The sequence below is a fragment of the Eubalaena glacialis genome, chromosome 12 (genome assembly GCF_028564815.1).
Source record: "Eubalaena glacialis isolate mEubGla1 chromosome 12, mEubGla1.1.hap2.+ XY, whole genome shotgun sequence".
NCBI lineage: Eukaryota > Metazoa > Chordata > Mammalia > Artiodactyla > Balaenidae > Eubalaena > Eubalaena glacialis.
Genome location: NC_083727.1, coordinates 8,493,449 through 8,510,179, shown reverse-complemented (window position 1 = coordinate 8,510,179; position 16,731 = coordinate 8,493,449). Strand labels below are relative to the sequence as shown.

The window sequence follows — 16,731 nt, the reverse complement described above, 5'->3', positions numbered from 1 at the left end:
ATGAACACAACATTGTAAATCAACTACGCTTTAATGAAAACAAAATATTGAATAAAAATGAGCATACCAAAGCGCAGTTCACTGGGTTGTTACGGAGATTCAAGAGCTAATGGTTATGATCACGTGAACGCTTTAACCACCTCTGGATCCCCAGTGCGTAGCCCAGAATCTGACACGTAGTAGGTGCTCAGTAAATATCTGTTGCAGAAGTAAATGAAATGGCTGGCACTGAGTAGGTACACAGCAATTGTTCATTTCCTTCCTTCTCTTTTACTTCTCTATTTTTTCCTTTTCACAAATGGTCCCATTGCAAAACTTAAAACTTTTTGCTTCTTGGGTGTGTTGTGCATTTTTTCATCTTCATCGATAGATGATTTGCCTCTGCCCATTCGTAACCAGTAAGTGATTATCTGAAATACTTAAAAATTTTAAATATGAAAACGTATTTCAGAAAGTGATTATCCTTAGCAATCTGGGTTGTCACTGGGTCCATGTGGGGTTGGCTTCCGGTCATGTCTGCCTCATTTACTCTGTTTCATACCTTCCTCTCCACAACATTTGCTTGGCCTCTCTTCTAAGGGTATTTTTTCAGGGAGCATTCTGAGTAAGATGAGCGTTGATTATAGCGACAGTAATGCCCAAGTGTTTAACATAGTTAGACAATGACTTTCACATTTTGGGACAAGGAATGAATTTTCAGGGAGTTTTTTTTGGCTGGCATGTCAAGCAGTTTGTAGTAGGCTGAGTTTAAGCTGCACCAGCTATTTCTCAGCTGCGAATTGAATTTGAAGAATGTGCAAAAGATCCCACAAAAGCCTGGAAAGTACTGGTTTCTTGTAGGGTCTCTGATGCCAGTCAACAGCAGGAAGGAGTCCTATATTCCCTTCTCATATCTAAGCATTTTCTTTTTAGGGTCCCTTGTTTTCTTATTGTCATAGATAAATATGTCTATGGAATTACTCCAATTACATTTCCCTAAACCATTCTGGAAAGCTGGTGGTTTAGATGGGGAAAAATTCTTGTTTTTGTCTCTGGAATAGTAGCTTTTGCTTACATTGTTTCCTGAATAAAATGGCCAAGAGCTTTAAAACCTTAACTCCTAATATTCAAATTCTGCCAGCTCTGCTGGTTAAGTTCACCCTTTCTGGCCGCATCATGATCTGGGTAGAAGTACTTACTCAAGTCCATGGCATACTGACAAATAAATCATTGACATTGTCAAAATTAAATTCCTGTGTGTGAAAGGAAAAAAAAAAAAGACACATAAATGTATAAAATAAAAAAAAAAAATTAAATTCCTGGAGTGGATCCCTTAAAAACAACAAACAGAAAGGAATTAAAGTTAAAGCAGTTCTCATTTAGAAATCAAGAGAAAAAGTGATTTGTTTTTATGGATCCAGAAATGATGATATCAGGTAGCAATGGATTGGGCTGCTGATAACACGATATCTGGTGAGCAGTGGCTCAACAGGTTAGGGAATTGTTTATCTTACTCACCAATAAACTCGGGAGCAGAGAGGTTCTCAGGGACCCAGGATCTTTTTGTATTTCCACTCTGCCACCCCAGGCCAGGTCATCATTCTCAGACTTGTTACTTGATTGATGTTCCAAGATGGCTGCTGCATCTCCAGTTATCACATTGACATCCCGGGGAGGGGGAAGTGGAGGAAGATACAAAAGGCAAAAGCATAGGACAGCAGATCCTGACCCTTTGATAATGCTTTCCTGGAGGTGGCAGCAGTAACTTTCTCATATGTCATTGGCTAGAATTGACCACATGACTACCCTTAGCTATAGGGGAAGCTGAAGCATTATGAATATTCAGTATCTCAGCCCCTATTATAGAAGAAGGCTAGGGAGGAAGAAGAAGCTGGGCATGGCTCTTGGGTACCCAACCCACAGTGTCTATACAGCAGTTTCTGAATTCAATGCAAACTGCTAAACTGTTCTTAATTAGTTGGGAAACTTGGCTTGAATGGGACTAATAAAAATTCAACTTAAAACATCTCAGAAAACATCCTGAGGGAAAAGGCAGATTCATTTTAAGAGTATTCTTTGGGCTTGAGAATTTGATTTTGGCTTTGCCACTTGCTGTTTGTTTTGAAACAGAATTCTTTGCTGCTTCATTGTTTGGTCCATTTTTGTGTTTTTCTGCTTTGTAGATCTTTCCCAAGGTGCTGGGGGTCAGGAGAGAAGAAAGAAGATAATGAAGGGGAATAAAATGAGGTTAAACTATATTAGCAAGTATTCTGGCTTCCACTCTTCACCCCAGTAACCCCCCAAATACAAACACACAGCCTAGAATCTAGAACATTCTAAGCAAACTTTGTCCATCGGGAGCTGTTAACCCTTGAGGTGACGCGAGAGTGTTGGAATGACAGCGTTGTTTACCAGCATCAAGGAACTGTGGCTGTGTTGAGGGTGCAAGTGGCCTTGGGTGGGAAGCTGGGGGCCATCTCCTGTGGAGGAGGGGACCAAGGAGAAAGCGCTGCCCATGTGGCATTGGGCTCTTCCCTTGGGAAGTCCCCATGTGCTCACAGGAGTGCCTGGTGGCCTCAGGCGTGACCAGCTTGTGTGCAGCCCCCAAGGGGAGTAGTTTCCCAAAGCCAAGTGTGGGGATCAGCTCAGCCCATGACACGAGGCTGCCCGAAGCTGGCGCAAGGGGGAGGATGCTTGCACAGAGCTGGATGCGGGTGCAGTGGTGCTGCCAGCAAGAGAGGATGGAAATGGACTCAGACAAACTCTACTTAAAGACTAGCCAGCGGCTTGAATTTTGAGATTTGGATGGCTTTACCATTTGGCTTCTTTGAGCTGATGGAGAAAAAATGTGATTCACAATTGTATCCAGTGACCATCCAGCGCCCTTATAAGCACAGTGGCATGTATGCATATGAATTTGGCCTTTTCGTCTGAATAAAATGATGCTTTGTTGTTATCAAAATACTGGAAAATGCCCGAGGGGCCGGGGACCTTGCAGGGAATTCAGGTTTAGCAGAGGCTGCTGGCGAGGTGCGCAGGAGTGCAGTTGCACCCAGGGCCCGGCTGGCCCCTCTGGTCATTAGGAAACCCGGACTGATGCTCCAGCCACACACAAGAGCTGCCCGGGCCATTTGGAATCTTCTAGCTTCTCTACTCACATACACCCTTACCAGGTAAATACGACAGGACATATTTGCCATATTTGGGGGCATGGGGTAGAATGTAGAATCCAGTAAGTCACCATTAACCTGGAGAAATCGACTGGGTTTTGAGGGATGTGAACCAGGGTTAAAGTCCGGAGAGCCCTGGCTACCCTTGATCTCCCGAGGGACCCGGAACATCTGCTTGCCTTGGTGTTTCTCTCTGCGTGAGGCCGGCATTGTGTGGATCCCCATGGTGGGGTCAGAGGTTCTGTCTGCAAAGCTCTTTCAGCTCCCTGGAGTGTTTTTTACGTTTAAAGACCCCAAAGATCTAGAGTTTGGTTTCATTTTTTATGCAGTTATACCTAAAGAACCATGCCAGCCGTGGGGAACACTTTGATTGAACCCCATGCCTAGCGTGAAGTATCAGAAGAGGAGCCAGGCCATTATTTTCATGCTCTGACTCTGTCTACCCAACCCCAGATTTCCAGGTGGAAAACTCAATCAGCCACCTGTAAATGTTACTAGTATCAGTTTTACTTTGCACAGTTGCAAAACACCATGCACTTCCCCCTCCCCTTTTGTTTGAAGGGAAGGGTCATAACCATTTGGCAAATAGAATTCCAACATCCATTTGAAAAATTAGTTAAAAAGCAGTCATTTCAGTGTTTTGCCCACATGTTGCCAACCATCTGGTTGTTTCTGCATTTCTGGAGAGTCCTGTGCTGTCTGGTATCTTATGGATAATTGTTGAATTTTTCCAGCTTTCCTCGGAATCATAGTCAGATTTGTAGATCACATTGCTTCCTCCCCCAAGCTACACTGCAATTTCAGTACATCCTAACCTTTTTTGGCGTATCGATTGGATTTTTGGTCAAACATTTGTGGTTACACTGAGATCTGTGTTTTCTTCATTTCAGAGTCTGGGAAGTATTTGGCGGTTTTCAGTGGAAAGTCAAACTTGAATTTCAGACAAAGAAGCAGTAGAGAGACTTACACAAACATGAAGGCTTTTTTGCATTAAAGAGCGATCCTTGGTATACTTAAGAAATAATTTTAGCATTTTTGGGTTTTAAGGGACCAGTTTATTTCCAAAGCTTTTAACATTCCTTTGAGGGTTTTCTCCTTAACCAAGGTTGTCCTCTCCTGCTCCTTGGCCTCCGCTGCCAGACTGGGTGGGCTACAGGGCGCTCTCAGCTAAGAATGGCAGCCATCCCTGGCTGGTATTTGCCTTAATTTCTTTGGGTGTGTCTGCATTGGCAGCCTTTTGTGACCAAATGTACTGGCTGCTGGGGTAGCTTCAAAAAAGTTATTTTTGACTTCCATAGAAGATTTTGATTAATAGGCTCTTAATCCATTAGGTTCTGACTGCAAGTGGCGAAAACCCAACTTGAACTAATTTAAATTCCAGAATTCATGGCTTGTGGAACCGTACATTGGGAAGGGCAGGGGTTGAGCTGGTCTTAGGGATGCCCAGACTCTTTCTCTCCATCTCTGGTCTCTTCGCCGTGTGACAGCAAGAACTGGTCACCCACAATTCCAACCGAAAGCAAAGGCAGTGCTCAGGGTCCAGCTCCAATGAGAACAATTCCTGTGAAGTTTTGGGGGCTGGCTGGGTCACAGGACCAGAGGTCTGTTACCAGAGAACTGGGGGAGGCTTCACTGGGTAGAGAAAAATAATATGTGTCCTTCACACAGCACATTTTTGGTTCCCTGCCTTGCAGAGATTTTAGGGTCTTATTAGGACTCTTTAGGAACGTAGGGAGCTGAGAGACTTTGGATTCAATTAATTTTAGTCCAGGGAATCCTGAAGAATCGACACCAATTCCAGTGAAAGATGGCAGAGATTGCAGTTCTGAGAGAACCCTGACCCCCCTCTGGGCATTTGAATGAATCTCTTCTGGCTGAGGCTAAACAGGATGAGAAGTAAGGGAATAAAGCAATTTGGACTTCAAATCTTTCTATTTTATTTAAGCTGTGAGGTTGAGAAGCCTTCACTCTTGGACTTTACCTTTTCCCTGGGACTTTTGTAATAGGAGAGACAAATTGAAACGGGGACTTTTTTATGTTGCTAGTATTATATTTTCAGAGTGTCTTTATTTTGTCATTTCATCTCGTTGCTGAAATCCCGTGGGCTATTTTGGACACCATGAGGTGGGCAAAATTTGGGATTGAAATAGGAAAGGCCAGAAGTGGATTTTCAGGCTAGAGGTCAACTTGGCTTTGGACTTGGTTAAAGAATGAGCCTTCCTCATTTCAGAGCTTTTTGGGGACTGGGGTGGGGGGCAGTCCCCACCTACGATTAGTACTGGGGGAGGCTCTGAAGGGGGGGCAAGTGGTCCTGACCCTCGCTCTGAAGAGGCAGCCACACTTGACCTCAGGTTGAGGTCATGCCCAGTGGGGTGAGGGAACAAGCTTCCGGGGATGCTCCGGGACTTCCATTGCCTTCTCTTGATGTTTGCTTTGGCCTCTGTCCTCATCCTGCTCCCTTCCCTCCTTGAGGCGTGCTGATTGGAGGGGTGAGTGGTGAGAGCCCAGTCTCCATTGGTCTACTTTCTCTACTCGGTGGCATTCACGAATTAGAAGAGACAGGCACACAGGTGTCCTCTTGGAGCCTGCTTTGCTGTAGGAAGGCTGCATTCGGCTCCAATCCTGCTTACCCATGGGGAGCGCTGTGGGGGGGGGCCCAGGCCTGTTGCTCTCACCCAACCTGTGAGGCAGTGGTCCTGAGCTGGTCTGCTCTGCAGGCTCAGCTGTGTCCACCCAGAATTGGAGATGGGAGGGGGGACGGGAGGGGGCACAAGAGGCACGATGGAGGTCACACGTTAGACCCACCTTCTCCAGTGCAACCTCCTCAGTAATAAACCTGATAGTTTGATTTCTGACTCCTTTATCTACTTTCTCAAATTGGTTGAGCTCAAATGTTCATAAGGACCACTTTTGTCCCCTACCCTTCAAATCCCGGAAAAGCTCCTTCACACATTTAGTCAGGTGAGATAAAATTGTATGTGATTTGTTATTTATCAGCTCAGGAGAAACATATAGGCCCTTTTTCATTGTTGTCCATCGTTGCTATCTAACGTCAGTCTATAAATTGTGTAGTACAATATGACTGTGAATTTTGAGATACAAATCTATTTTTCAGATTTAATTTTCAAGTCAAATCAAACTATCGTTTGAGTCATTTCCCTCAGTAAGTATGCAGTAGAAAACTCAAAGAAGAAATACTTATTTTTCTTGTAATGACTGCGTCAGTTATTGTCTCAGAAAATATTGGGTTCTACCAATTACCATTTTATTGGTGGATTTTCCTACCTCAGCTGGGGGGTAGCCTCCTTGTCTAGATGATTCTGTGAGAGGTTGCTCTGTCCAGTGCAGTCACAGGAATGAAAGGATTTGAGCTTGTTTGTCAGCTACTGTTCTGTTTCTAGATGGTAGGTTGACCGTAAATCCAGCTCAAAGTATTCATTCATTCCTCTGATATTCGTTGAACTCTGTATGCCAACGCTTTGGTGTAGCGGATTTGACTAAAGTCAGTCAACTTGGAAAGCTGTGATGGAGCAGGTACAGAGGAAGCACGCAGGTGGGTTAATGGTGGTCTCACAACTTCTCCCTCACGTCTGCCATCCATCTCCCTTCCCTTCTCTTTTTGCCTGTCTGGAGAATGTAATGAAGTAACTGGAGGATATTTTTTAAAAGTAGAACAAAACAAAACAAACAAACAAACACAACACTTTGGATCCAGAAAGATCCAGTAACTATTCTGAATCACAGTCTTAAGCAGGATTTCCCCATGGATTGTGTCATTTTTTTGCATCACTTTTATCCTTGATTCATTGTATGAATGGATTCTGAACTTTCCTTCTCTTAATCTGAGAAGTAGCCCTTGACAGAGCTCCCTTTCTAGGAACGTATTTATTTTTGGCTGTTGCGGGTAGGTGTGTACCCTTAAGGATGTGTGGTGAGTCTGAACCAAGAGTTTCATTTTCAACATGCTCAGTTTGGAACTCACGTGGGCCTATCAAATAGGCAGTAGGAACTCTCCGTCTGGGATGGTTAGGGCAGAGCTGGGCATGTGGAAGTCATTGACTGTACGAGTAGTTGAAGCCTAGGTAGCACCTCACACTCCCCTCCCTAGACTCATCCTGAGATGGGTCCTCCTTACTTCCTTGGAGCCTAGGCAAGTTTTTTTCACAGCTTTTGGGTCTCTTGGGAGAGAGAGGGAATTCTGGAGGTGGGAAATGAGTCCTTGAACAGATCTGTACCTCAAGCCTTCAGGGGCTGGGTTAGTGCTGGTTCTTCTCCAGACTTTAGCATGCACCTTGACCTGGCGCTCTTACTGATGGACCCAGACTCCCACGGGAGTCTCAGCATTCACACAGGACATTGGGAAGTTGTCAGGATCAGCAACTAAATGGTTTCTTCTGGAGTTAAGGTAGAGGTCACCAGCTGGCTGCCAGTGGACTGAGTCTGGCCAGCTGGGGTGTGTGTGTGTGTGTGTGTGTGTGTGTGTTTCTTCATATAGTGTTTCTTAAAACTTAAGTGAATTAGTATAAAATTGGGAGAATTCACACAAAAATCAGGATTTCTAACTTCTTAGAAAAAAATCCCCAGAATATTGGACAATCTGGATCCTGAATTCCTTTTGGTCAACAGGTGCCAGAAAGTAAATTGTGCCTTTGGTCAGAGTGTACATTCCTTAATATGTCTTCGCTTATTTGCTTCATCTTCCTGGTCCTTGGAGGTGTTTGGATTGGGGACCCTCGGTTGACCTCATTAGTCTAAACCATCCTAATGTCTTTCTCTTCAATCCATTAGCCATTTAAGTGAGTTCTGAGTGTGTGGTCAGTATCCGATGCCCAGAGAGGTGCCAGAGTGGGGAGGTGGGGAAGGGACAGGTGAGGGATTGTGCCCTGTCCACTATGATAAATGAGCCCTGTAGATGTTGGGCAGACCAGGCCGGCTGTGGGACCTAGCTCTGGACCCAGCCTTCCCGAGAGCTTTCGTCAGCCCTGGAGAATCCCTTGAGGCCACTCTGCGGACTCTCTGAGGACGGACATTGCAGAGCCCTTGGAATCTTGAAATCCATCCTTGAACAGATGTGGATCCATACTTGGACCCTTCAACCAAATTGGCCTGCTAGGGCCCTCTTGAATGAGACCTGGAGTTTGGAGCTTAGATCAAAGTAAGAACTCTGGGTTCTGACTGTCCCTTATTTTTCATTCTCAAACGGACCAATAGAGGTCTCACGGGAGCCATGGCATGGAGATGTCTAGCTTGGCAATTACTAGGTATCTGAAATATCATCAAAATACCATTTTGCCACTCAGTACCTGGTAAAACATTCATGAATCTGGATGAGGTTTACTGGTATGAACTGTGGGATGACTCTGTCATGGTATGAAATTGCTCGAGTCATAGCAGACTCTGCTGGCTGCTGCTTCTGTCTCGAGCACCTTACCATCTGTCTCCATCAAAGACAGCCTCGAATGGGGGGTGATGGGGAAGGACACGGACAGGAAATTCTTTTTGTTTCCTCTGAAATCCCTTAGGGTGCAGCTTGAGCTCACGTCCTCATTTTGCCTTCTGTGGAGATGAAAAAACAGCTTGTCACAGCCCTAACCTGTCACACACACTCTGTGAGGTGCCCTCCCAACATCCCCTGTATTGGGTCATGTGATTCCTGTTCTATTAACTTTGGGTGTGTCCTTCTTCTCTTTGGAGAAGCTGTTCATGGCATACATGGCTTTAAAGAGTATACCCCTGTATCATCTTCATCAGATGAGAATACTGAAAACTATTACAAGAGGGTTCTGTGCTTCATTTATCTAGCAGACAGGAGGGTCTGTTCTAAGTTTCTAAGAACACTTAAAAATAAATAAGGAGCCAGTGTATGTCATGTATCAACTTTATGCTACCAGAATGCTGATCTGGAACCCAGAATGCAGTCTGCAGACCCTGAAACCAATTTCACACTCCTTATGTCTCTACTTCACATTTAAGGAATGAAGTCATGAGACCTACAAAACAATGATCAGGAATAGAACAAATTGCCATGTTTCTAGCCCCAAGAATAAGTCTTCTATCAAGTAATCCAAGTTCATGCACATTGATCTGTACCTGCCTAGAACGGTTCTTCCTTAGATAGAGGCTGGTTTGATGAATACTCTCAGAGCTCAGGCACTTGGGGGGTGAGGGGTAGGCCTGGAATGACCACAGATTTCCTTTCATTTAGCCCTCCTGTTCTTCTTTTCATCCAAGCCTTTCTGAGGCATGGGTGATGTTGACTAGGCAGCATCAACAATGATATCAAGTTTAAATATCAAAGTTGATGAGAATCCAGGGAATGAAAATGTCGCTTAATTAAGTCACTGTAGTATTTTGTTTACTTGGCCCAATTTGTGTGTGTTGGGGAGTTGGGTGGGGGGACGGGTTATGGTACATTGGTCTAAAGCCTTTGGAGAATCTTAAATTCAGGACTGATTTTACAAGCAGATTGACCCTAAGGCTGCCTCTAAGGGATGATTTCAGGGTCCCCAAAGGTCTTCGTGTTCAAAAACGACCTTTATTAGGTAACTCTCCAAGGCCTAAAATGTCACCATTAGAAAGTTGTTCCTTTGGCCTAAGATTTTGTTATAAGAATGCAAATATTGTTCACTTACTCCATTCCTTCCAGGGAGAGGAGAGGATGAACACAGGCAGCAGGAGGCAAGGTGACTGTAGGTGAAGGCAGAGTACCCCCCAGAGGGGAAAATCGTGTGGGGAGGTGGGATAGATGGTGGAGCAAATGATAAACACAGCTGGAGTCCTCACAATTGGTTTTAGGATACTAGTGGCTTCCTAAATTAATTTTCCATGAGTGTGGTCATTGGTCATTTATGAGCAGGGACAGAGTCCGAGGGTGTGTGAGCTGTGGGAAGAGCCTGGTTTTGGAGTTGGACACAGCAGGATTTGCATTTGGTTCCACCCCTGTTCCACACAGCTGTGTGACTCTGGGCAGTTCTCCTAACCTCTCTGTTCCAGGCCTTGCTTTCTTCATCTGCCATATGGAGGGAGTAAATAACACCTCCCAGGTTGTGTGTGTTAAGAGCACCTATTGCAGTGTAAGTTTCAGGGCAGAGAGTGGCAGGTGGTAGGCACTCAATAAGCCCTCTTTTCCTGTCCATTTCCCTCTCCCATTTTTATACTTTAGAGTTGTTTTACACCATATGGCCTTTTTCTTAGTGCACAAATGCTGATGCAGGCAGTTATCGAGTTGAGACACACTGATGGTACTTGATCATTGGCAAGAGGAGAACAAACAAACTCATGCATGGACACACTTGGAAACTGATGGGGTAAGCGGAATGCAATGATGTGCATTAGGTTTTGGTGACCCAGGGGGATTTGCCTCTTGTTCTTCTTTACTTTCCTCATCTTATTGGAGCTCCTTGAGGTTTTGAATGTCCCCCTATGCTGGGCTGATGCAACCATTTGACTGCGATTCTCATGTGACTTAGAAATTATTCCATGCTGTGTCCAAGGACAGATGTAAGGCAGAGCAGGAATGAACAATGAGCATATTCATAGATTGTTCCTCTTTTCAGATGTCAGTAATGAATATAAATCATCTTCAGACCCAGGCTGTTGTGTACTGATTGAATCACTCGCACCCAGAGGAAAATGTGATGGTGTTAGGGCTTCGCAAGTCTCACATTTCAGACCATCTGTCTGAAGGGAGGTTTGGAATTGAACAGTAAAGAAAAGCATTATTCACTTATTCATTCATTTGTTTTCTTCCTTAGGAGAATCACCTAACCATGAACATCCTTTCGTGGTGTTGGAGTCCTTGCTTTGTTTCCACCGATATTTTGGTCAGGGTGAAATATTGGATTCCTGGGAATGATTTCTGCTATTGTGGGAAATGGGGATTGCAACTAGATAGGGTCAAACACGTGGCAGAGAAGGAGGGGAGGTTTTTGTAGTGAAGCCTTGGGAGAAATAAAGGAAACTGAGGAAAGGGAGCCCCGGTCCTCAGACAAAGTAAATCCTGAAAAGTTTCTCGTAGGCGAGGAAGGGTCAGTGAAGATTATGGCAGAGTCGCCATGATTGCTAATCTTAAATATCCAGAAACTCACTAGTGTGCTATCTTTATTGTCTCCTCAACTCAAAATTTCCCCGATGGTGTTAAGTTTCTTGTCTGTGATTTCTCCCATCTCGGGTTTACAGGACCCTCACCTCTGACACTGGGGAAGGAATGCTTTCTGGGGTCTGGTCCGTGCTCATCTTCTGACACTGTGTTTTTGTCTCCAAAGTGGACATTCTTTCTCTAGTGCCTCGAAAATTATTATATTCATACTCTATTTTTTCATTCCTTGAACTTCTTTAGTGGGGGTCCCAGGAGTTCTCTCCTTTTATCATCTTTACTCCTGAGGCAGCAGGGTAATTTTGGGAAGAATAAGTGATATATGTTAGAATCAGCCATACTTATTTTGTTCAGAATCTTCATTCGTGTTACAGTCACATACTAACCAATCTATATGTTATCACGAAACACTCCTTTTTCCCTTTCTTCTTCTATGAGAGTCTAAATTCATTTTTCTTAATGTTACTAAGTTTAAATGTTTCTGGGTTTTTAAGATTACTTTGCCCCCCCTGAGAATGCCTTGCATCATTGAATAATCAGTTTCAGATCCAGATTTGCCCCAGAATTGACTGTTGCGTGAATATTAGCATCTGTTTATATTATGTTGCATTGCAATATTGGTTACATTATGAGCTGAGATATTTTGTTTGACAAAATGTTATGTTTCATTTTGGTTATTTTTGAAAATCAAGAACACTCTTTTGGAACTTCATAACTGGAGATAAAAATGTGCTTCTTAATAATTTGTCCTTCCTCTTCTGGGACAAAATATGGAAACATTTAAATTAGCTACATGCAGATAAAACCAGCGGGTTACCTCTCTTTCAAGGTGTTGATCTTGGTTTGTTTTCTTTGTGGAAATGAATGATTCTGTTATCTCACTTTGGATACAATGGAAATTCTTCCTGATCATGAGAGTTTTATGTTATTCTTCTCAGAGTTGTTTGAAAGATTGTCCAGCTGTACCATGCAAAATCCTAAGAAGTTATTTAATGCATGAATGCTTCTGGAGAATATGTCAAATTACTATTTTGTTAATCTTGCACTAGCAAGGCAACATGATCAAGCTGGAGAACGCCTAGAGTTTATTTTGATTTGTCTTACTTTTGGTTTAAATTTACCACCCACAGTTCCCTGAAATACATAAAAGCTTGTGGGTTTGGTATGTCTGTTTTGCTGTCGCACTGTAATGATGTCCAAATGTGACGGTACTTAAAGTCTTCAGGGTCAGACAGATTGAAAGTCATTTGCTCTTTTGCTAAGCATGTCAGAGAACATTGGAAAAAATTCGTTTTCCCAATCTGCCCTTCCCATGAGTTGATAGTTGCGCTGTTTGCATAGCCGACCACCCACTGAAGCCAAGGCATGTGAAACTGCTGTCCACTAAAATGGGCCTGAAAGTCACGTGGGACCCACCCAAAGATGCTACCAGTAGACCCGTGGAGCATTACAACATTGCCTATGGGAAGTCACTGAAAAGTCTTAAATACATCAAGGTGAATGCGGAGACACACTCCTTCCTTATTGAGGATGTGGGTAAGTGACACTCTGGTCTTGTTCCTGGTCAGAACTAACTGTACTCCTACATTCTCCTTCCATTCTCAGGGTGACTATTTGTGGGACAAAAATGGTACCCAGTGGTTCTTTGGGGATGGACAGCCAAGGTCAAGAGGCTATTAAGCAACAGCCTTCATCTTGCCCATGGGCTTCCCCAACCTGCATTTGAAGTCCAGTGTTCCTGGATCTCTCTCCAAATTGACGTAGGAAACAATTTTTAGTTTCTGGATGTGCTTTTGGAAAGTACATCAACCCTTTTTTATCTCGTAGGAACTTGACAACTGGACAAGTCTGTAGCCTGATCTTGAGATTTCTAATTTATAAACCATTTTATCGTTAGGGATTACTCAAGTAATATGTCCCCGTAGGGGTGTGTGATGTGTCATGCTTTGCCACATGTGGTTCAAAGATATAACATTTCTCGCCATTAGATTTGATTCTGGAAGTTTGGGGTATTTAGCATTTTGCCTAAATATATTCTTTTATAAGTGCAGGTGTAGGTGGTTTTGAACTCAGGCTTTGAGCTGCCTCCAGTGGATGCTCTATCTTCTGCTTTTTTGGTCCCACTGGCCTGAAACCCCGCTTATTCTACAGTCATCTCGTGGCCCAACCTTAAGATGGATCCTAGGAAGTAACAGAAGTCGGCACCTGTGACAACCAGGTTCCCCGCCGGCCACGTTAGCGTCCTGCTGCCTTCCTTCAGTGGATCAGAACCCGCTCGTGGCTTCTTAGTTTCCTGGTCACCATCCAGTACACTGACTCCTTCTCCACCTCCTGCATTGTGATAATTAAGCTTTGTGGGTAGCAGAGCAGAAAGTGCACGGAGGGGAGACAAAGAGGGACAGATTCCCATCTTCATGGTTCCAGCAAAACATACGTTTCACTGGATCTGAATCTCCTCCACGTCACTAGGGCCCCCCAGAGTCCTACCGTGAGGTTAAATGGAGTTTCTATCCCACCAAAGGCACGAGCAGCGTCACATTTGCTTGCTCAACCCTTGGGTTGTTAGGGTTGCTGCAGAGAAGAAAAACATGCAGAAAGAAAGCCCTAGAACTCACTGCAAACTGAGAGTGTCTCCCCAGCATCTTTCTGAATGACTTAACTGAACAGAATCAGAGACACGTTGATGAAATTTCTTTGAAATACGAATAAGCTCAGAGCGAAGAGAGAAAGTGCCTGACGAAGCCTGGTTTTGCTTTTTGTCTGAACCTAGAGCATTTCCCAGTTAGTCCGGCAGGTCGTGCCAAACCCTCAATGCCACCAGGCCCTGCCATGGTCAGACAGAAGGCGGACCAGTCTTGAGCATAGCAGGGGTCCCAGATGTGTGGCTGCCCCTGGGCCTCTGGCTTTGAGAACTGAAGTTTTGTGAAAGGAACGCTCCTCACTTTGAACAATGCAATTAACATTATTGCCTTGGACAGAGCTCTTACCTCTCCCACGCTTCATGCCCTCAAATGCCCACAGACTTTCATCTCTTCCAGGAATTGGCACCTTCACTTACCTTTCATAAGATAATAGTTCATTTGGAGGAAAACCAGCACCACTAGAGTTTTGCTTTTCGAAGCTGCAAGGTCAGGGTGCCCTCCATTTGTAACACGGTGTCTGGGTTTCCTTTTGCATCCCAGCAACTTGAGGATCTCAGCCAAAGAGACCTTCGCTATGTGTCCTTGACCTGTAGATGCACGTCAAAAAGTGAAGCCCAATTATTTCAAGCTTAGCATATCCAAGATCCCAGGAAATGTTTTTCTAGATTTTTGTTGAAATAGTCAAAGACAGCATGTACACATAGTAAGGGAAATATTTTATTATGAAAAGAGGAAAATTCCATGTAGCTTTATTGATTGCAATGAAGATTTCCCATGCACTAAATTTTATGAGTTACACTGAAATTTTCTCACTATTTTTGGGAGGTTGCCATTTGGAGTTTCCATTGGGAAATATTCTTTGTAGTTACTAACACTGTGGGATAAACCAGTTATCTAGTGGACAGTGCATGCCTGTTTCCTCCATTGATTTCACATTAAAAAAACGCAAAAGCTTTTCTTGTTGACTGTTCATGAATCCAGGTTTATTACACATGTCATGTACTTTGTATTAAATAAATTTTGTGTTCTTTTGGTCAGGTGTGCTTCAGTTGCCTGGGATGAATGTCAGTGATTTTGATTAAAGAAAAGAGAGAAAGCTATAGTTAGACTGCTCACTTAATTCAGATTTTTATATTTGGTTATAACTGGTATAAGGAAGACGGTGACTTAAATTGTCATTCTTGGATATTTGAAACGGTGGCTTGATATAAACCATATGTTTCAGAGCCGGGGGTAGTGTACTTTGTGCTGGTTACTGCAGAAAACAACAGTGGAGTGAGCCGTCCAGTTTACAGAGCTGAAAGCCTGCCTGGTAAGTCTTATCTAGAATTGGAGGCTGTATTTTTGTGACTTAGATTGGGAGATTCTTTGCTTCATCAGGTCAATACAAATCTAGAATCATTAAAGAGTTCCCAAACAAGAAATTTTTAGACTTGTATGGCAAGCTGAAAGGTTGAAAACTAGGAGAGATTTATCCCTTCTTTTAAAATAATTTTGATGTAGGTTATTAGCGTTTTGTCTTAAATTTCGGAGTACTCATTAGAGTAAACTATGTATAAAAGGCCAAAAATGTGTGTTGTCCATACAGGTTAGGGGCCTAGTCACTCGTATGGCCTGAGCAGATCCTTTGGAAGATTGTTGAAGAGACCGTTGAAATATGCGTTTAGGGATGCACTGAAATGTGGACAATCCAACAGTCCTCCTTTCTAACTATCAAGTTACATTTTCCTAATTTAGGAGGTGAATGGATCAAGATTGATGGTTTTCCCATTAAGGGTCCAGGACCATTTAATGAAACCGTCACAGGTACTATTTGCTCATTCGGTTCATGTCTTCACTGAAGCACCATCTCAAAAGAGGGCTGTGCTTCTGTCACACACACATGTGCTCACAAACCTTCATTTGGTTCCCATCGCTAAACTAACACACATGCCGCACAGTTTTGGTCGATCCACTCTGCACCAGGTGGACCAGACTGCAGCCCGTGTTGCTCACTCCTCACTGCTCTTTCGTGTTCTGGCGTGGGGGCATGTCCTCGTCTACATCTGGGGATGCTGTTGTGCTGTTAACAGGCAAATATGGTGGTTGAGATGGCAGCCCTGGCCCGATGAGGATATTTACAGCTCTTCTACCTGTGGATGCAGAAATGAATGGGGCCCACCAAACAGTGGCTTTTATTGGCTAATATGCTGCATCAAGGCTTTCTCTCTTTTCTTATCCATGGGATATTTTGTGATATGTTAGATAACCTGCCTTCCATCTCTGCTCCATATTTGTATATATGTGTGTTTTATCATTTGGATGTTGATGTTGTCTGGCCATATTGTTTTACTTGTTGAGAGAAGTGTTGACATTTCCTGTGTGCTTCATGAATATATTTGATTAATGGTTAAACGATAATGCAAAATGAAAGCAGTGTTTTCAGAGTGTGGTTGGGTGATGTCCCAAAGGCAGTGTGGCAAGGAGCAGTGTTTTTAAATACATCAATCTGGTATTGTTGTTGAGAGGAAGGTGAGTATGTGGAAACCAATGACCCTAATCTGCTTCTCGGGTCAGATTTGATGGGTGTAGGCAGTTTTCAAAGTCCGCTTTATACAAAAAGGGAGTGGAAGAACAAAACAACCAGGAAAGGAAACTGGATTTCTAGGAAAGGTGATATGTTCTTGTTTAAATACGTTGGACGTGAGGGGATGTAGTGGCGATGTCTTATAGGTGATTGGAGATGAGGGCCTGAAAGTTGGAAGAGAGAAGCAAGAGGTAGGCGTGGTTTAGGAGTCATGCTGTAGAGTGAGAACTAAAGTAGGGAGAGTGATGAGTGGGTGAGAATTAGGAGAGACAAGAGTAG

At 43.6% G+C, this 16,731-nt stretch overlaps 1 protein-coding gene across 3 annotated transcripts in view; it reads left to right on the top strand.

Annotated features, from left to right (window-relative positions):
• Nucleotides 1-16,731, top strand: part of FNDC1 (fibronectin type III domain containing 1) — a 95,507-nt gene that overhangs the window by 13,318 nt on the left and 65,458 nt on the right. Inside the window, exons 2-4 of one of the 3 annotated variants that reach the window (XM_061207264.1) lie at nt 12,586-12,780; nt 15,112-15,198; nt 15,624-15,692. The exons of 1 other annotated variant lie outside the window; for it this stretch is intronic. In XM_061207264.1, the coding sequence (XP_061063247.1) occupies nt 12,586-12,780; nt 15,112-15,198; nt 15,624-15,692 (351 nt within the window). Of the gene's footprint in view, nt 1-12,585; nt 12,781-15,111; nt 15,199-15,623; nt 15,693-16,731 lie in introns of those variants that run through there. One more of the 3 variants, XM_061207266.1, reaches the window with a different exon arrangement.